General features: G+C 36.9%; 1 protein-coding gene across 5 annotated transcripts in view; it reads right to left on the bottom strand.

The window, feature by feature from the left end:
• Positions 1-22230, bottom strand: part of MED14 (mediator complex subunit 14) — an 86367-nt gene that overhangs the window by 40402 nt on the left and 23735 nt on the right. For all 5 annotated transcript variants that reach the window (XM_063660620.1, XM_054471525.2, XM_054471523.2 and 2 more), the window contains exons 8-15: positions 21235-21367; positions 20046-20196; positions 19412-19523; positions 13535-13660; positions 10946-11024; positions 6784-6943; positions 2444-2638; positions 1905-2039 (exon numbers count right to left, since the gene is read on the bottom strand). In XM_063660620.1, coding sequence (XP_063516690.1) covers positions 1905-2039; positions 2444-2638; positions 6784-6943; positions 10946-11024; positions 13535-13660; positions 19412-19523; positions 20046-20196; positions 21235-21367 — 1091 coding nt within the window. The remainder of the gene's footprint in view (positions 1-1904; positions 2040-2443; positions 2639-6783; positions 6944-10945; positions 11025-13534; positions 13661-19411; positions 19524-20045; positions 20197-21234; positions 21368-22230) is intronic.

Below are 22230 nucleotides of genomic sequence, written 5' to 3' on the forward strand. Positions count from 1 at the left end.
TTATTTTAGGTGCCTGTTTCTAGGCTTGGGTTTCTCTCTCGGCTCTTTACAGTTTCACACCTTATCCTCTGCCTACAGATCCCAAATTCCTGTAAAGCAGGAGTTGGCAAACAACAGCTCATGAGCCAAATCCAGCCCACTGCCTGGTTTTTTTGTTTGTTTTGAGAAGGAGTCTCGCTCTGTCACCCAGGCTAGAGTGGCGTGATCTTGGCTCACTGCAACCTCCACCTCCCAGGTTCAAGCAATTCTTCTGCCTCAGCCTCCCGAGTAGCTGGGATTACAGGCGCCCGCTACCACGCCTAACTAAGTTTTGTATTTTTAGTAGAGACGAGGTTTCACCATGTTGGCCAGGTTGGTCTCAAATTCCTGACCTCAGGTGATCTGCCCACTTCGGCCTCCCAAAGTGCTGGGACTACAGGCATGAGTCACCGCGCCCGGCCCACTGCCCGTTTTTGTAAATGAAGTTTTTTACCATAACACAGCCATGCTCATTTGTTTAAATATCAGCTCTGGCTGGTTCACACTACAACAGCAGATTTGAGTAGCTATAACAGAGACCACTTGACCGACAAAGTCTAAAATATTTATATTTGGCTCTTTACAGAAAAAGTTTCCCAATCCCTGTTCTAAAGCATGAAAGCTATTTTCAACAAATCTTCCCAAGGCCATCATCATCAGCCCAACTGAAAAAGTCCATTTCCACATTTCCAGGTCTCTCCTTCATTCACAATAACTTACAGAGGAGGGGATTCTTACAAAACATAAAACTTTAACCTACAGGGAAATAACTGGGGTTTTAGTGTATCACTTTTGAGGGGCTACCCATCCTTGGCCAAACTCCTTTTTGGAAATACAAAAAATGCAGGTCTGTTACCTCCCTTTCACGTTTGAGGATTATATTGGATATCACAACTGCGTATTCTTTCAAGGCACTAATTCTGCATAAATCTATTGCTTCTCCCATGTGAGAAAAGTAAAAATTTAGTTTAATATTCTTTCTGATCTGCTTCTTAGAAAGGATCCCAGTTTTACTAGGGCTTAAGCAATATACACGGCTTTACCAACTCAAAAATAAGCCACCTGGCTATCAACTAACCATCTCTAATAGGTTTAAACAATGCTCCTACTAACAGGTATAAAAGTAAAATGTTAATTCTTAAAAACTGTCCACTTGTTTTTCTTTAATTTTTTTAAAAGAGATGAGGTCTTGCTATGTTACCCAGGCTGGTCTTGAACTCCTAAGCTCAAGCAATCCTTCCACCTTGGCCTCCCAAAGTGCTGGGATTATAGGCATCAGTCACTGCACTCAGCCTGTCCACTTTTTCTTTTATCTTTTTTTTTTTTTTTTTTGAGACAGAGTCTTGCTTTTTTGCCAAGGCTGGAGTGCAGTGGTGCAATCTTGACTCACTGCAACCTATACCTCCCGGGTTCAAGCAGTTCTCCTGCTTCAGCCTCCCAAGTAGCTGGGATTACAGGCATGTGCCACCACACGCAGGCAATTTTTGTATTTTTAGTAGAGACAGGGTTTTACCATGTTGGCCAGGCTGGACTCAAACTCCTGACCTCAAGTGATCCACCCGCCTAGGCCTCCTAAAGTGCTGGGATTACAGGTGTGAGCCACCGTGCCCAGCCCTGTCCACTTTTTTTTAACTGGGAAAAATTTACATTCAATTTCCATAAAGAGCAGAAGACCCAGAGTCTGGAATCAGAGAGATGAAATAATTCAAGTCATGTTTTACATGTATACCATGAGATGCTATGATTGTAACCCTACCACTCCTCCCAAAATGAACAGGATCACAAACATTCTGCTTTTCCTAATGGAATCTATATATACCCTGAGCAACACATTTTAAAAACTACTCTTTCATTTGGGGTATCCACAACTGTTCCAAAAAACTTACCTCCAACCGAAGTCCTACAAATGGCATATTTGTATCACACATAGCGACGAAGTGGGCTAAAACTTTATTGAAGGCACACATTTCTCCTGCTCGTTTCGTTTTCTTGGATTCTACTGGACATGGATCATCAGACAACTAGAATTTAAGTAAAGAACACAAACAGGTAAAAAAAAAAAAAGTACATGTGATGCAATTCATTAAGATAGTTAAAATACTGGAAGAAAGCTCAGAGTTAACCAATACAAATGTTATTGTATTTACTGAGTAAATACTGACCTAAACACTGGTAATTTATTAGTAAATATTTTGTGTTTCACAAGTTCTCTCATGGAAAATGGTGGACAATTATTTAATTAAAACAGAAGCATTTTCAAGAAAATGTAGACAATTGTTACTTAAGCCTTATTGCTGCCTCGTCTCTTAAAAACTGTATCTTAGTTCTTTCTCATATTAAAAACGAGTAAAGAACACAACCAAGTTAAGAACACAACCAAGTTAACACACACAAATTCTGTGCTCATTTTCATATGGAATCATACCTTGCGCTTGGCATTGGTTCTGGTCTGTTTCCCGGTTTTTGTACGAAAAACCAAGTCCTGGATGTTTTCCTTGAACTGCTGCAGCAGCAATGCCACTGCAGGGCTGTCTTCACGATCTGCAGCATTCACAGACATGAAGTAGTACTTGTACGACAGTTGTGTGGGTTTATTGGGAACCTCCAACATCTCCACAACCTAAAAATCCCAAAAAGAAATAAGACTTAGAGAAATAAGAAGTGTCAGATACTTTCCTCCGTACATCATCAAGTAAGGCTCAGAATTATAAATCTAATGTAGATGTCTTAAAAAAAAAAAAAAAGAGGTTAAATCAATCGTATCAAAAAAAAGCATTCCTAGCAAATACATAATTTGTTTTCCAAAAAGTAGATGAGACCAAAGAAGAATGATAAAAGCAAAAGCAACCATAAACTATAACAAATGGGGCATTTAAACTATTATGTATTAAGTGTTCTTGATATTCACACCTCAGCTTATAAATTGAAAAAATATATATATATATGCCTAAATCCAGTAGGTCTGTGATATGGTTTGGCTTTGTGTCCCCACCCAAATCTCATCTTGTAGCTCCCATAATTCCCATGTGTTGTGGGAGGGACCTGGTGGGAGACGACTGAATCATGGGGGCAGGTCTTTCCTGTGATGTTCTCGTAATAGTGAATGGGTCTCACGAAATCTGATGGTTTTTAAAATGGGAGTTTCTTTGCACAAGCTCTCTCTTTGTCTGCCACCATCCACGTAAGCTGTGACTTGCTCCTCCTTGCCTTCCACCATGATTCTGAGGCCTCTCCAGTCACATGGAACTGTGAGTCCAGTTAAACCTCTTTCTTTTGTAAATCGTCCAGTCTCAGGTATTTCTTTATCAGCAGCGCTAAAACAGACTAATACAGTCTGCTAAATTTTCTAGAATGGTATCTATTTTAAATTGCTCTGCTGCCTCCCTTAACCACTCAAACATCCTAAAAATTCCATTATTAAGGCAGAGAAAAATGACAACCATCCCTCATACTTGGAAACATGTAAAAACAAACCCTAATTTTTCAACTGAAAAATATGGTCACTGTGAGGGTAACAATATTGACAGTTAACACTGATACAAAGCTTAATACGTGCCAAGTATTGTCCTAATACTTTACAGATGCTAACATATTTAATCTTCCTAATAACCCTGTGAAGTAGGTTTCTTTGTTTGTTTGTTTTTTTGAGACAGAGTCTCACTCTGTCACCCAGGCTGGAGTGCAGTGGCACAATGTCAGCTCACTGCAACCTCCGCCTCCCAGGTTCAAGCGATTCTTGTGCCTCAGCCTCCCAAGTAGCTGGGATTACAGGTATGTGCCACTACACTAGGCTAATTTTTTGTATTTTTATTAGAGGTGGGGTTTTGCCATGTTGTCCAAGCTGGTCTTGAACTGCTGACCTCGGGTGATCCACCCGCCTTGGCCTCCCAGAGTACTGGGATTACAGGCATGAGCCACCACAACTGGCTTATCTTTATTTTTGTGATGAGGAAACTGAGGCACAAAAAAAGCAAGTTACTTGCCCAAGGTCACACATGTAGTAAGTGACAGACTCATGCTTTGATTCCAGAAGTTTGGCTCCAGAGGCCTTGTTCTTTCTACTATACCTGCTTACTGTTTCTAAGGTCTAGCTAAAATTTAAGAAAAGTCCCCTAAATACTTTAGTGACAAAAATATATGCCATTAGGAAAGGCTCCTGACCAACACACATTCTTTTCCATCTCTCTTCCTGCTTCCTTTCTCCCTTGCTCCCCCTCCTCCCCACACATACTCTTCAGGAAAGCATCACACTGATGATGTACCTCAGGAAATGTTAAAATTAAAAGTCAAATGGCCATTTCACCAAAGAAGATAGGATGAGCACATGAAAATATGCTCAACATCTTCAGCCATTAGGGCAGTGTAAATTAGATAAGACACCACTACATACCTATCAGAATGGTTAATAATTTTAAAAAATTCTAATGACTAACTGTTGGCAAGAATGAGGAGCAACGAGAACTCTCATATATTGCTGGCTGGAATGCAAAATAGTACATCACTTTGGAAAACAGTTGGCAGTTTTCTACAAAGTTAAACACACATTTACCGTATGACCCAATAATCCCACTCCTAGTTACTTATCCAAGATGAAATAAAAAATGACAACTTATGAACACACACAAAAATCTATACGCATATGTTTAACAGCTTTAGTCAAAATTACCCCAAACTGGAAACAACCCCAATGTCCTTCAATGAGTGACTCATTAAACACAAACTGTGGTACTCCCACACCATGGAATGCTACTCTGCAACAACAGGAAGGAACTATTATACACACAACAACACAGATGAATGTCAAAGGCATTATGCTGAGTCAAAGAAACTGGACGGAAAAGGCAAACCTATAGAGACAGAAAACAGGTCAGTGATTACTAGTTGGAGGGGGCTGATTATAAGGGGTATTATGAGGGAATTTTGGGGTATAATGGATCTGTTCTGTGCCCTGAGATGGAGGCTACACAACTGTATGCATTTATCAGAACTCATGCTAAAAGTCTGTATTTTTACTTTATGTAAGTTATATCTTAATAAAGCTAACCAAAAAAGAAAGGTAAAATGGCAGAAAGACATTTAAAGAGAGATCAACCGCAGCAAGACTTTCCTCTGTTCTTTTTAATGTCCATGTTAGTAGTTCTTTCCACTTCTATGAACATATCACCCCTAAGTGATAAATCTAGAGGACGAGGAATAATCTACACTCAGTTTTGGTCTAAACCATGTGAAACAAATTATTGCTTTATAATAGATCACTGGTCACTGACATTAAAGCCTGGTTAAATGTCAGAAAATAATAAATTATAACCATTTTTATCTTATTTTGTGCATGGCTGATTATAAGAGATCTTTGTATGTTCATGGGTTTCGCTATGATGCATGTATTCTGTATTATCATTTCACATGTAGACCAAGCAAGCTCACTGAGAACTGAAACAATAGTCTTTTGTAGTGGGCCAAATCTAGTTCTACAGCTGCTGTTTTAAAATTCAGAAAAAAGAAAAATTCAGATCAATGACAGACTCATTAGTCTACATAAGTATCCCGAGCTTAAGATATGTCAGCCTACAATGGTGTCCTTTTAAAATAGTATCTTTTAAAAGTACAGGTCAAAACCTTAAAAAGTTCACTCCCATTACTTTCAACAAACAATCTTGAATTAAAATTTTTATTTTTATTTTATTTTTATAAGAGACGAGGTCTCACTATATTGCTTAAGCTGACCTCAAACTTCTGGGCTCAAGTGATCCTCCTGCCTCGGCCTCCCAAAGTGTTAGTTTTACAGGCATGAGCCACCACACCTGGCCTGAATTAAAATTTGTAAAACATAGATTCTTAGCCAACATATCTACTTGGTATATACAGAAATTTCTTTCTTTCTTTCTTTTTTTTTTTGAGACAGAGTCTCACTCTGTCGCCCAGGCTGGAGTGCAGTGGCACGATCTCAGCTCACTGCAAGCTCCACCTCCCGGGTTCACACCATTCTCCTGCCTCAGCCTCCCGAGTAGCTAGGACTACAGGCGCCCGCCACCACGCCTGGCTAATTTTTTGTTTTTGTATTTTTAGTAGAGACAGAGTTTCACCGTGTTAGCCAGGATGGTCTCAATCTCCTGACCTCGTGATCCGCCCGCCTCGGCCTCCCAAGTGCTAGGATTACAGGTGTGAGCCACCGCGCCCGGCCAGAAATTTCAACAAGCAGGAAAATATATTCAGGATGAGTTCATATTTAAAATTATTGCAAATTTTAACAATTCAAAAATAAAGAAACTAAAAAACATACAGAAACAGTGAAAAAGGAATAAGAGAGGACCTTACTGTGCACTGAAAGGAACACATACTCAATAAAATGAAAGATGCCTTCAATCAAAGAAGGATGAAAAAATAAAGCTAATTCAGCCAGTCCATATTTGAAAGGTTTCACTATACAAGTTAATATTCAAGTGAAACAAGTTTATCTGACATCAAAACATCACCAGACCTTTATAGGAATTGGTCTCAAATTTTTTATTCTTACAGAGCTGTCTCATTCCAATCAAAGACTAGGCCTCAACATAGGACACACCCTAGAGTGAGGGATGGGGTTATACCTTATGTTCCCCAACTGAGACATGACATTCCTCTCTCCCCCATTCTAAACCCCTGGGTTTCACTATACGAAAGTCAAATATTCAATAAAATTCATTGGCAAGTTAAACAATAAGTCATTCAAGATACTAACAGAATTACTAAACTTGATCACTCCAAATCACTCCTTTGCATACTTACAATGTAGTATTGCGGAAGGCGGGTAAGTTTAATGAACAGTTTATTCTTAGAAAGGTTTCCAATAGGATGAGTTGAGTAATTGGAAAGCTGCAATGTTTCACTGCTTATCGTAGGCAGATGTTTTATAGACTGCTTGCAACGCTGTTGTCCAAGCCAAAACCTGAATTTAAAAGTGATAATCCACATCAAATCTGAGACTTTTCTAATTATCTGTGTGCTATCAATTTACAAATGATTAAAGACCATTAAAAAAAAACAATTAATTGAAATTTAACTGAACTAATAAAAGGACACATGGCCATAATGACAAATCATTTTTTCATAGTTTTGCATTACTGTCAATTCTAGTTTTAGTTTAAGAAGTTTAAACTGCAATGTGAATGATCTTAGTTATAAGGTAGAATTAACTATAAGGATGAGATACTATGTTAGTTTATTATTAAGGAGTGACAGATTTCCTACAGTTTAAAGACAGCACCAACTAATCTCAACATTCTTTATATAGCCCCAGTTTTTAAATTGTGTATGTGTGAAGTGTGTAGTATACCTAGCAGGTCCCAGTAGTATTAACTACCTTTGTTCCCACGTCCCTTTCAGGTAAGCTGCCAGATTTCACTGATGTTTTTAATATAGTACTCCTCTTATTCCTTTTATTTGATTATCTATCCTTGAAGCTAGGATACCATATAATATGTAAAAAAGGGATAAAATGGCTGGTTCACAAACTCCACTGATGCATAATGAAACTACAGAAAATAAGAATTTTCACAGCAGCATAACGATGCCACAACATCCCAGCTCATGATCGGCAGACTTGCCTTGATAAATAGGACAAAGACCAGACTGGGTGCTGATACATTTGTGTGGCAAGTTGCATGTGGTACAAACTGTATACCAGTTATGTGCAGTAAAACCATGTTATAATATATGACATTTTAAGGGTAGTTTGTCAACTGTTCTGGAAACCATTTTGTTTTTTTCATTGAAAGACAAATTTAACTACAACTCTATGGATCAAATGCAAGAACTGGTTACTGATGAAGGAATGAAGATAAATTTTGAAAATATACCATCACTTGCTTCATTTTGAATAAAAGTTAAAAATGAATATCCTGAACTTGCTAAAATTTATTTCAAATCTCTACTTTGATTCCCATCAACATACCTTTGTGAGAATGATACCTCTACTACGTATGTTATTAAAAGGAAAACATGAGAAACATCTCTCATGATTAGCATGATCATCAATCCAATGCAGACAAGTTATTACAAACAAGAAAAAAGCTCATGTGTCACATTAAAAATTCTAAATACTGATATACAAGGTGGCCTTTTCAAAGTCGATCTGGAATTGCTATTTCACTCTTCATTATTTGTTATGATTCTGCGGGACAAAAAACTTGAGTCTAAGTGACTTTCTATATTAATTGCCTGTGTATACACTTTCAATGAAAAATGTACACAGTTTCTATAATTTTCTTTTTTCCTGTTTGTTCTGATTATATTTATTGAAGTATAACTTTATCTGTTGATTCCAATAAAAAACATTGGGGCTTATATCTTATATATGTTCTTTCATTTCTTTTTTCCTAGAATTCATTTTTATTGCACATTATTTAAAAAAGTAATCACATGAACAAACAGATGCTCAACATCATTATTTGTTAGGGAAATATAAATCAAAATCACAATGAGATACTTCTTCATACTCATTAGGATGTCTATATTCAAAGACAGTAACAATTGTTGGCAAGGATGTAGAGAAATGGAAATTCTCGCAACATTACTGATGAGGTTGTAAAATGGCACAGCCACTCTGGAAAACAGTTTGGCATTTTCTTTTAAAAGCTAAACAAATTACTGTACGCCCTAGCAGTTCCATTCCTTGGTTCTACTCCAAGAGAAAAGAAAACATAAGTCCACATATAGACTTACACATGAATGTTCACAGCATCATTATGCATAATAACCAAAAAGTGGAAACAACCCAAATGTTCATCAATTGATGAATGGATAAACCAAATGTGGTATATCCATACAGTGAAATATTATTCAGTCATAAAAAGGAATGAAGTACTGATACATGCTACAATACGGATGAACCTTGAAAACATTATGCTAAGTGAAAGAAGCCAGTCACAAAAGACAGCATATTTTGATTCTACTTTATATGAAATGACCAGAAAAGGCAAACAGAAAGTGGATTCATAGTTTTCTGAGGTTGGGAATGGTTACTAACTATAAATGGACATTTCTTTGGGGTGATGGAAATGTCCTACATGTTCTAAAAGTGGACTGTGGTGATGCTCGCAAAAGTCAGTAAATTTACTACAAATCATTGAATTGTACACTTAAAATGGGTGCATTTTTATGGTATGTAAATTATACCTCAATAAAGTTATTTTGAAAAATCAGTGTCCCATGATAGATTAGTGATAAACTGGTCATTCACCACAGATCATCTGAGAAACACTATTATAAGTGACAATCTGGGGACTTTTCTTATAAATAAATTATGTAAGTTTACGTACAGGCACACATTTGGTAAGTTAAAGGCTTTTGGGACTTAACTTTCTGGTTTTAGTTTATATTTTGGGCAGCTAGAACTGCCAGATAAACAACCTCAAATTATGCAAGATGTGAATTATTAAGCATGTTAGGATATTTAAACCTTGCTTATTTAGCCAAAATGCACAATGATGCTAAAACACTAAAAGTTTTAGAAATCATTACCCAGATTAATGACTGATTTTTTTTCACATACAGATAAACTAAATAGCTGCTCAAAAAAAAAGGGCTCACATAATATTATCTATCTACTGGCTTTAAAAATCATGCGCTGCGCTGGGCACAGTGGCTCACGCCTGTAATCCCAGTACTTTGGGAGGCCAAGGCAGGCACATCACACCTGAGGTCAGGAGTTTGGGACCAGTCTGGCCAACAAGGTGAAACTCCGTCTCTACTAAAAATACAAAAAAATTAGTTTGGCATGGTGGCACACACCTGTAATCCCAGCCATTCGGGAGACTGAGGCAGGAGAATCCCTTGAACCCGGGAGGCAGAGGTTGCAGTGAGCCGAGATGACGCCACTGCACTCCAGCCCGGGCAAGAGAGTGAGACTCTGTCTCAATAAAAAATAAATAAATAAATAAAATAAAATAAAAAATCATGCCCTGAATATAAAAATTGGCTGGGCATGGTGGTATGCACCTGTGGTCCCAGCCACTTAGGAGGCTGAAGTAGAAGAATCGCTTGAGCCTGGGAGGCAGAGGTTGCAGTGAGCTGAGATCACACTATTGTACTCCACTCCAGCCTGGGTGGCAACAAAGCAAAACCCTGTCTCAGAAAAAAAAAAAAAAAAAAAGAAAAGAAAAAAAAAATCATGCCCTGTTAATGAAAACATTACTTGGTTATATTGAGTTTTTCAAATATTGGCTAAAGGGAAGGGCAGAGGCTAAAAGATTATAAGAACAACAGATCCCACTTTATAGTCTTTTCTTTAGATACCGCCCCACCCCCACCCCCCCACCCCCTTCTCCATTTGCCAGTTTTGGTTTTAGTCTCTGAATTTTTTTTTTATCCTTTGGAATTCTATTAATTTTAAGAAAGCGTTTGTTAGAGTTGCTATAAGGGTACCTTTGTGTACCAGAGTGGTAATGAAACTCCACAGAATTATATCTAGCTCCATTTTCAATTTTATTTAGTTTAACAGTGTGAAGCATTTAAAGGATTTTGAGACAAATTCAATGACTGTGTTCGAGAAGCAGAAATGACTATTTTGAAAGTGTCAGTTGGTAGTCAACCATGACGATTACCCTGGATAAGAACAAATAGGACTTTATTACAGAGAATGCTTGATAGAATAAAATTCATTGTGTAAGTGATTTGTAAAGTGCTTGTATAGAAGAAAATGTGGTAAGGGATGAAAGTTGAGTGTTATGCCCTTCACACCTGTATTTGCTCCAGAGGAGAATTTGATATGAGAAACTGACATCTTGGAACTATTCCAAGAGAATTTAGATTCTAAGGTACCAAAAGGCACTTAAGTTTCATGTCATAAACCTTAAGGACAGTGAATGACCAAGAGTAATGATGGAGAAGAAAACATATCTTGTCAAAGTAAGTTTCCATTTTTAGTCTTGAGCTATATAAATAAGCTTACTTAAGTTGCTGAATCCAGGGTATGATTCGTTTCATATCATCATTCACAGACTTCTCCATGTCATCCAGAGTGGCCTGGTCTACAGAATAAAGCACTTCATTAATTAATTGCTTACATGAGAAACAAAATCTTTATCTAGGTAGCGTAAAACAAATGAAAATTATTGTTTAAGGCAGAAAATCATGTTGTTTTTGAGTCAGAGAAAAATTAAACTAAATGTACCATTAGATATAAGCCAACCTAATTTGTTTTCCCTCTTTAACATTTAGGGAGCATTACAGATATGACAACTAATAGCAAATGTACACTGGCAGAAAGAATAAGTAACAAATACATGAATCCGTTCTTTGCCTATATTTTAATTCCCCAAACTCCTAGTCTACTTAATCAGTATTTTTAAATTATAAGTATTTAAAACCCATAGTATTACTAGACTTAGAACCTTAAAAATCATAAAAACAAAAAACTCCACTGAAATGTTCACTTATGAAACACAAATGATCTCTGGCATATAGAAGAGCTGTTGGCTGAAGATCAGCTTGCAAATTAAGTCAAAATTTTTAATGACACTAGAAAATGATAGTAAACAGAATAATGAGCAAAAAAAAGCAAGACAAAAAATGATTTTGACTAATGGGGACAAAGTATAGAAAAAATTAGAAAAGCACCGCTATGGGATCAACTATGTCCCCCCAAGATCCATATGCTGTACCCCTAATCCTCAGTGTGATGGTATTTGGAGAAGGGGTCTTTGGGAGGCAATTAGGTTTAAATGAGGTCATGAAGGTAGGGACTTCATGAAGGGATCAGTAGCAGACTTATAAGAACGGATGCCAGAGAAGTTGCTCTCTCAGCCATGTGAAGACACAGCAAGAAGGCAGCTGTCTATATACAATCTATATACAAGCTAGAAAGAGAGCCCTCATCAGAAATCAACCATGCTGACACCTTGATCTTGAATTTCTGGCCTCTAGAACTATGACAAAATAAATTTCTGTTGTTTAAGTCACCTAGTCTATGATATTTTGATACGGCAGCCTGAGCTGCTAAGACAAGTATACATCCCTAAAAGACTATTTTCTGTGCTTTTCTAATTTTTGTGTGTTTAAGTTTTTTATTTATGAGTATGTACTATGTTAATAATCAGAAAAACAGTTAAATATAAGGTTTTTTTTTTGTTTTTTTTTTGTTTTTGAGACGGAGTCTTGCTGAGTCGCCCCAGGCTGGAGTGCAGTGGCGCGATCTTGGCTCACTGCAATCTCTGCCTCCTGGGTTCACGCCATTCTCCTGCCTCAGCCTCCTGAGTAGCTGGGACTACAGGCACCTGCCACCACGCCTGGCAAATTTTTTGTGTTTTTAGTAGAGATGGGGTTTTACCATGTTAGCCAGGATGGTCTCGATCTCCTGACCTTGTGATCTGCCCGCTTCGGCCTCCCAAAGTGCTGGGATTACAGGCGTGAGCCACTGCGCCCGGCCTAAATATAAGTTTTTAAGAACAAACAATATTTGCCTTATTTGGAACCCACAGTTAAAGTAATTCATAAATGCGTCACTTAGCCATCATAAATGTGATGTCCTTCAAAGTAATTAGTTCAGTTTTCCATGAGCAGCCCATAGAAAAAAAATCTATAGCTATAAAATATAACCAGAAAGCCCTTTATTTTCAACCTTTCTAGCTGAATATTAATTTCAAATAGCAGATGTCCTAATATATTCAAGAACACTGTCCAACAGCAATACAAAAACACTAAATTCTTATTTCATCATTTCAGAACACTGACTCAGTAACAGAACAAGTAAGAAATCAAACTTTAATTTCTACTGTGTTTAGGCCAGAAAAAAAAATCCTTTCCTCCAGGATTCTGTACCTCAAGTCATCTTAGATGTTTCTACTGTCATAAAAATGTTCTTCAGCCACAAATGACATTAGAATTCCTTATTGTGATTTCCATGTCACCCAGTGGTAAAACAGAAACTGAGCTACTGGGATAGATAAGTTAACCTAAAAAATAGCAGCCATCAACATTATTAATTTTGCATAAGGAAACATGAATGTGCTTTATACTGGGAAGTTTAACATCTGCTACAAGAAAATCCAAAGTAGTTAAAACGGCCCCGAGGAACTGACATCAGTCAGAGTTATGGTTTCCATACCCACTTTCTTTTTTTTTTTTTTTTTTTTTTTTTGAGACGGAGTCTCACACTGTTGCCCAGGCTGGACTGCAGTGGCACGATCTCGGCTCACTGCAAGCTCCGCCTCCCGGGTTCATGCCATTCTCCTGCCTCAGCCTCCCGAGTAGCTGGGACTACAGGCGCCTGCCACCACGCCTGGCTAATTTTTTGTATTTTTAGTAGAGACGGGGTTTCACCATGTTAGCCAGGATGGTCTCGATCTCCTGACCTCGTGATCCGCCCGTCTCGGCCTCCCAAAGTGCTGGGATTACAGGCGTGAGCCACCGCGCCCTCCATACCCACTTTCAACACTGCATATACCATTCTTTCTATTACCTAATGACAGAAAATCTTTATTTTGTTTTTGTTAAAAATAATTTTTCTTACATTGAATGATTATATCATTTAGTAACTTACCAAGTCCATAAAGCATCAATTGAAACATTCCAGAATGCAAATCTACAAAAATGTGCAGACACTCTGAATTACCACAGGGCTCCAAGATGGGAACAACAAGAGCTGGGAGTGCAGTCTCTATGGAAGCTGAACAATCAAGAATTAAAAATTATTTTTCTATCTGAATATTTTCCAGAAAAATTATTTCTCAATCAATTAGTACAAACAAACCAACTATTGAAGGATCCTAAATGTTACAGGAAAAACATGATTTTGCAAAATTTGCAATAGTATTATTATGTCAGTTAGTAGCTCAAAAAGGAAAGAATGTAATTTTCAAGGTGACTTGAAACAAACATGCCTGTCTCAAATACTACAGCAAAAAAAATCCAAAATTTCTTAAAGAGGGTTGAAATAGCTAGAGAAAATTCAACTTCATCAGTGAGCTGAGTTCTAGTTTTACTTTCACTTGGTAATTACTAATAAGCTAATTAATTTTTAAGGATTTTCTCTTTTATATAATGGAAAGAAAACTAGTTGTATAAACAGAATAAATATCTTCTATGGCCTCATGATTTTCAATGCCATTCCTCATAAAAAAGAGGTATTCTGGCAATTAGAGCCCATGTATTGAAACTAATAAATATTATTGATTACCCAGGAAAAAAATTTTTTTCAAGTCATTTGTACACTCCAAGTCACAGATGAATTAAGAACATAGGCAACTGCTAAACACAAATCCCCAAAGCTGACAATATACCAGATCTAGAGTTTCATAGTATTTCCACCAGGCCCAATTAACATTTCTCTTAATTCTGCAAGTGACATAATGAAATCCAGTAAACAAGCAAAACACTGAAAACACACTAAGTGCTGATCAGATTGAGGGGTTGTAAAAGGAATATGCTCTTCTTGTTACCAAGTTCCTCTGAAGCTACAGCACAGAAAAAAAAAGGCAGATACAGAGGGGAATGGCGATGCAGGTGCTCCGAAGGAGAGGTAACGTGGCAGGCGCAGAGGGGAGTGGTGATGCAGGCCTTTCACCAGGCGTGGCTTCTGCCTGCTTTTTTGTCAAACAAGGACAATAACATCTTCCCCTCCATGCCACAGGTTGTTAGGAGCAAGAAATGACAAGGCTGTAAAAGTGCTTTAAAAAGCAAAGTGTTCGACAAATGTATACTATCTATATTCCTTTTGAATCAAAGAAACAAACCAAAACCTTTTACTATAAATTTTCTGTAATTCAAATGGATGACATTACCATTGGTACTGTCTACACAAACAAATTATCAAACAAATTAATAAAGTAAAAGATTGCAGAAGACATATTTAATTAGAGAAAAATAAATTGCTTTAAAGCATAGGGTGACCATCCTAAACTCCAAAATTTGAAATGCTCCAAAATCCAAAACTTTTTGAGTGCTGACATGAAGCTCAAAGGAAATGCTTAATGAAGCATTTTGGATTTCAGATTTTCAGATTTGGGATGCTCAACCGGTAAGTATAAATGCAAATATTCCAAAACCCAAAAAAAAATCCGAGATCTGAAATACTTCTGGTCTCAAGCATTTCAGATAAGGGATACTCAACCTGTACATCTAATACATATTTGTATACAAAATGTTTAACATGCAAATCCAGCAGAACTCTGACCTGAAAAAAACAGAACAAAAAGGGCAAAAACAAAAATTTCTTTTACCATATAATTCAGACCAATGTGACAAATTAGTTCAAATCAGTGATGTTTTGCTGAACTTACTATGTTAATAAAAAGTTATTACAAATGTGAAACAGAGTTGCTGATTTTTGAAACCTTTCCATAGTGTTACAATTCCTGACAGGGTAGGAGTGAATTCTCTAAAGCAAAACCATTTCTAAAGTGTGGCAACAGAGTAAAACTAGTTCTGGGAATTGGGGTAACAATTATAATTTCAATCTAATTACACAATTGAGTATTCTTAGAAAAATACGGCATCCGAGAAGAATACAGATAACACAGTTCAAAAGACAAGAAATACTCTGACACAAATCAATGTACATATTTTTTGACCACCAATGTCCATATTTTTCTTTACAGAAAATAAAATACACAATGCCCTAAAGCATTTAAAGGCAACAGGTTTTAGGTATACAAAAATGGGGAAACTTGCAAAGAAAATAAAGAAGAGGGAATTAAAAGCAGTGTAAGATGACAGGACTTGCTGCTATTTCGTCCCGCCAGAACATATACATATCTCCTTTTATTTCTATCATTTATTGAAAACAAGACGAGAATGGATGAACAGACAGTAATATACAGTGTGAAGAGTAAAGAGCAGCAACTATGCTCAATTAGGAATGGCTGTGTGTGGTTCATAGCTTCCAAACTGATCATGATGCCCTGATTATAAGTGCTGAAGGGTAGAGTACAACACAAGGGAGCAGCACCCTGGCTTTCAAGAGTTAGGCAATGCTGCCAACTGGGCCATATCTCAAGTTACCTTCAGTGCCTTGCACTGCCTTTTTGGAACTTATCTCCAAAGTCCTGCCTCCTCTCCCCTAAACCATTTCTACCCCGACAAAACCACATGCCTGAGCTGCTCAAAACCTGAAGTCTATGCCTTCCCCTAGCCTTCCCTTGAAATGCTCCACTCTGAGCTACTCATTTCCTTGGGTTATTCCAGTTAGGTGTCAGAAGAAAAGCCAGCTGATTTAAGGGTGACTGTGCTAAGGGATTCTAAGAATAGACTATGTAGTCCCTGGTTCCAGTAAGGATCTTAATAAAGCATGCTCACCCATCACAAAAAAGGATCAAGTAAGACTACATGGAGAGTATAAATGCATGCACATGAATTTAAAAAACAAGTTAAAGCACATGCCCTAAAATGGTGGGTCGGCAGACCCTTTCCTCTAGCAGTCCTCATTTCTAGAACTGTCCTGATTAAAGCAGAACTGAGGAGATCAACCCCGCATGCAAGCTTCCCCCTTCCTTCCAAATTATAGTCCCTAAGGCACCCTTCTCTAACACCTAGGACTCTACAAAACACCTAGGGCTTGAAAACCACTGGTGTAGCACATTCCTACTAGAGTATAAGATCTAGGAAGAGCCTGGACTATTATAATATCCTCAAATTTCAGATGAGGAGAATGGCCCAAATAGTGTAAATGACTTGTTCAAGAGCAGACAGCTGAACTCAGATCTCTAACATTTCTACAAAAAGGAATTTTACACCTGGGTTCTGAAGATTTCTCTAAATTTCTCTTTAGAAATCTTCAGAACCTAGGTAACAGCACACAAAACCATTCCTATGTAAACGTATGCTTTGAGTTTATTTTTCAAAGTAATTTAACTATCCCTTGGCAATCATAGTTTTTTGTTTCTGTTTTTTTAACTTACTAAGCCTTGTTTACAGATGATACTAAAGTAAACCAGAGCCTTTCAAAAGATTACAAACTCCCTATTTTCTGGAATCTCAACAAATGAAGTTTTGAAAAATTAGAAAAATTAAGATTGCAAAATACTTAAAGTCTTCTTTAAGAACAAAAGAGTTGGACACGGTGGTTCACGCTTGTAATCCCAGCACTTTGGGAGGCCAATGTGGAAGGATTGCTTGGGCCCAGGAGCATAAGACCAGCCTGTTCAGCAGGCCATGGACTTAAAATAGATACATAGATGGATGGATGGATAGATAGATAGATAGATAGATAGATAGATAGATAAAGACCAGCCTGGGCAACACAGTGAGACTCCATTTCTTAAAAAAGAACAAAAGGGGAATTTCAACAAGGGTGACAAGACAATTAAATAGGAGAAAATAGTCTTCAACAAATGTTACTGAGATAACTGCATATCCTCATGTAAAAGAATGCAAACTATAACAAGTATTGGTGAGGATGTGGAGAAAATGAAACCTTCCCACATTGCTGGTTAGATTGTAAAGTGGTGTTAAACACATCAAAAGGTTAAACAGTTACCACAAGACCCAGCCATTACACTCCTAGGTGTACAGCCAAGAGAAATGAAAACTTATGTCCACACAAAAACCTGGGCATGAATGTTCATAGCAGCATTATCCACAATAGCCAAAAAAGAAAAACAACCCCAATGTTCAACAATGACGAATGGATAAACAAAAGATGGTATAGCCATACAATGGATTATTTGACAATAAAAGTGAATGAAGTATTGAAACATGCTGTGAACCTCAAAAAAAATGTGTTAAAAACAGTATGTAAGACACCACACATTATGATTCCATTTATATGAAATGTCCAAATAGGCAAATCTATAGAGTTAGAAAGTAGATTAATGATTGCCAAAAGGGAGGCAGGAAGGGAGAGGAGTGAATGGGTTGTGACTGCTAATGGGTACACGGTTTCTTTCTGGGATGATTAAAATGTTCTAAAATCAAATTGTAGTGATAGTTGCACAACTCTTTCAGTAAAAACCATTGAATGAGGTAATTATATGTGAATTATATCTCAATAAAGCTGTTAAGAAAAAAAGACCAAAAGGCGGTGGTGGTTAGTAGCCTTTCTAACTCCAGTGAGAGTTTCAATTATACTTTCCAATCATAATTTTTAGGTCTGTATTTAACATCTTTGCTTGAGGGATTAAAGGGGAGGGCCTTCTACTGAAGCTTTTAATTAAATTAAGATAATGAAGTACTGATAAAGCTAATGTTAAACCCTGATAGGGCTAATGGACAGGCACCCCCAAGACACATCTAGCCAATACATTCACCAAATTTCTGGCAGATCCTTTATTTCTTTTTTAAGGCCCATATTTGCATTTTTGTTAAGTTAGGCTGCCCCTCTCCTTAGTCTCTTCAAAAATATAAGCTAATGCTTTGGTTTATCTTAGATCCCCTCTTTCACCTCTATCTTTTCACTTTCTTTGAATGAGTATGTATTCTAAATACACACCTATTTTTCTAACTTTCTGTCTTTCCTTCAGGCAATTTTTTTAAATCTATTTCTGTTAAAGTGGTTTTAATCCAGAGTTACTAGTACATACCTAAGAAGCTGCTTCTTTAAGTATAATGGATTGAGCTGAGCTCTGTGATGACAAAAGGCAGCACCTTCGTTACTAGCACTATTAAGACTTCCTACTTATGAGGCACTTCACTTACGTCATCTAACTTAATTAAAGACTGTGCACTGTGAGCACAAGGTAATTATGGCCAAAAACAATTGGGGCAGGGATAGTAAATATGCTCATTATGATGTTGCGAACCTATATTCCCAGAATGAAAGGGTTTACTTTCTAAATGACTGTCCCTCAAAGCTCTGAATATACTTACTAGGTAATTAAACTTGGAAGATTTTTCACTATGTCCATGTATCTGCATTCCTTATTTGAACTGTTAATAATTTTTAAAAATTTTTTAAAAAGCCAAGGGATGAATTCTGCTTCACTCAAAGGGGCATATTTTACAAGTATATTATAAATATTTGGAATGCTGTTTTATCACTAGAAAAAAGTTTAAAAATAAGGTTCATATTAAAATGTTAGCTCATGTTTCATAAAGTTTTTCTTTTTTATTTAAAAAATTTTATAAATAGAAACAGGGTCTCATTTTTTGCCCTGGCTTGTCTAAAACTCCTGGCCTCAAGTGATCCTTACATCTCGGCCTCCCAAAGTGCTGGTATTACAGGCGTGAGCCACCATGCCCAGCCCCATTTCATGAAGTTTTAAGGAAATCCAATACACAAATATTTCAAAAATGAGGCCAAGCTAAATAAGTAACAAGGTAAAAATTAGGATAAGTTTGGTAGATCACAAGTTAAAATGCAGAAATACCAGCTTCCACAATAAAAGCAAAATATCAGGAAAAAGTCATATTAAGATTCTCATCAAATAAAACTGGATTCTAGTTTAAACAAAAGAAAAACAAATGTCAATTTAAAAGAACCTACAGTTTTCATTGGCATTGAAGCCTCTAAGAATGGCCTTCAGTTCTTGGAGCTTCTGATGAGCTCTTGCATGGACACTGTCAATCAGGAGTTTTTCTATTGATAAGTGGTCGATCTGCATAAATAAGAACAACAAATTCAAATGTGCAATTTAAACATTTTTACTTTAAAAGCCCAAGAGTAGATTACTGTGCTTCAAAATATTTCCTTTTGGAATCACACTGATTAAGTGTTAACCCTAATAGAAAGCAAACTTAAAGTTAAAAATTAACTAATATGGTATTGAGTTAAAAATTAACTTACAATTGATAGCTTAAAAACTATAGTTAACATTTTGGTAAGTAACAGGCGAAGATATTACAAATCAGTTATGGTGCGCTAATGCCAGACCTTATAATTAAAATGGTATCTGATCTAAATTATAAAATATGAAAGAATATCTTAAAAATTATATATTATAGTATCAGATGTTTTAAAAAAACAACAAATGTAAGAAGTGTAACATTTACTTAAAATAAGTTTCATAAAAGGTTTTAGGAAGAATTAGATATTTTTAAAAATTTGTGCTAAGAGTTTAAGGATAAATGGCAAGTTCCATTCATTTAAACCAATATTAAAATATATTGAGATCTTTTACCTTCATGGCTCTTTCTACTAATTTGGAATCAGAAGCTGGCAAAGGAGGATCATGAAAAATCTGTAAAGGCTTGGAGACATCATTCTCATCAATTTTAATTGTAACTTTGTGAACAGATGCTGTTCCAGTTTTTCTCCCAAGAACCTGTTGACTAAAGAAAAAAATGAAATGAAGAATTTTTTTCAACACAGTCTGTTAACTTCTAGAATAAAATAGAGACAATCCATTGTGCAGTTTAGCCAGAGCCTGGAATACGGCAGGCCCTCAGTGTTTGTGGAGGGAATAATAATGGGAAGATAGCTATTCTGTAATCCAATACAATATTTGATTTATTGCATTAAAAAAGGACATATAATTTTAAAATAAAACATATGCACACATGAAAAAGAACCCCAAAACAAAAACTACCTGTCTTCTAAGTAGTATCTATTCACCTCTGACACCTTTACAGAAAATAGGGGTCATTTGGGATAATAAGATGCCGGGGTGGGGAGAAAAACAGGAATCAAGTAAAGTTCAAACAGGGAATTGAGAGTTATAAACAGTCCAATACAAATTTTCTCCCAAAGAAAGTTTTAACAGGCACAATTCAAAGTGGAAAACTGTGATAAGCATGCATGTTTTAAAAAATGATACCCAACAATCTAACCTAATGGTCTTTTCTAACCTAACGGTCTTTTAGCAATTTGGTATAAACCCAAAGTAAACTAACCTCTCAAACTTTTTAAGAATAGTAAGTCTTAGTACAAACAGGTAAATGTCTATGTATTTAAAACATGTTCTAAGACAGGTGTCAACTATGGATGTCCTATGTGGTCTACATAATACTACGGGACCCTACTACACAAAAGCATGTTACTAGAGGTGCATAGCTATTGGTATACAGTTATTCCTTGGTATACTTGGGAGACTGGCTCCAGGATTCCCGTCCCAATACCAAAATCGACGCAAATGCACGTCCTGCAGTCAGTCCTGCGGTCAGCCAGCAGAACCCACGTATAGGGAAGGTTGGCCCTATACGCAGGTTTCACATCTTGCAAATTGATCTGCATATAAGTGGACCCACACAATTTAAGCTTGTGTTGTCCAAGAGTCAACTGTATATTAAATCAGATGTATGAGAGAAAAAGAGAAATAAAAAGAGTATTTACAGTCATAGCACAAACCCACCAGAACTGATTTTACTTACTTCCAAACTGAGAGGGAGAGGCACTTTCCAGCATGATACCTTTCCACCTGCACAAGGTCTCCCCACCGTTCTCGGATTAACATTAGAGTTTGGGAATGTAACACTTCTAACTGAAGTGATAAACAGAAAGAATCTGATAGATGTTGTTAAGTAAAATTAATACATTACACCAACAATCAAGTACAGACGAACTTCATTTAAGGAAGGTTCTCTTATTGAAAAACTGGAGAAAAATTTCTGAAGAAAATTTCTGAAATGATTATTTCTCCAATGGCTCATCGTAAAAAGTATTATAATTTATAGCATAATTTCAGAAAAAGGTTTTATATTTAATTTTAAACCAATATAAAACCATAAAGTCTGGGTTGTGTCTTAATTCATCATAGTTTAGAGAACATGGATTGACCAAATAGTACTATTTTTTTCACCAAACAGTACTTTTTTATTATTATTTTTTTTGTGTGTGTGTGTGACGGAGTCTTGCTCTGTCATCCAGGTTGGAGTGCAGTGGCACGATCTCGGCTCACTGCAACCTCTGCTTCCTGGGTTCAAGCGATTCTCCTGTCTCAGACTCCCTAGTAGCTGGGATTACAGGTGCCCGCCAGCACACCGGGCTTTTTTTTTTTGGATTCTTAGTAGAGACAGGGTTTCACCATGGTGGCCAGGCAGGTCTTGAACTCCTGACCTCAAGTGATACACCCGCCTCAGCCTCCCAAAGTGCTGGGATTACAGGCATGAGCCACCGTGCTCAGCCTCAAACTATACTATTTTTAACTAATCACTTTTTGCTTTTACCTGCAAAGTCAACAGTAAAATTTTAAATTTGGTTTATTATAAACATATCACTATTCTTCACAGTGGCCAGTTCTCCAGCCCTATTTGCATCTCAAAAAGGGTGGGGGAGATGGGGGCAAGGAATGTAGGCTGCTACAGTTCAAGACTAAGGACAAATGAAAAATGTGGGAGAGGTACCACAAAACCCTTACAAATACATGT

The sequence above is a fragment of the Pongo pygmaeus genome, chromosome X (genome assembly GCF_028885625.2).
Source record: "Pongo pygmaeus isolate AG05252 chromosome X, NHGRI_mPonPyg2-v2.0_pri, whole genome shotgun sequence".
NCBI lineage: Eukaryota > Metazoa > Chordata > Mammalia > Primates > Hominidae > Pongo > Pongo pygmaeus.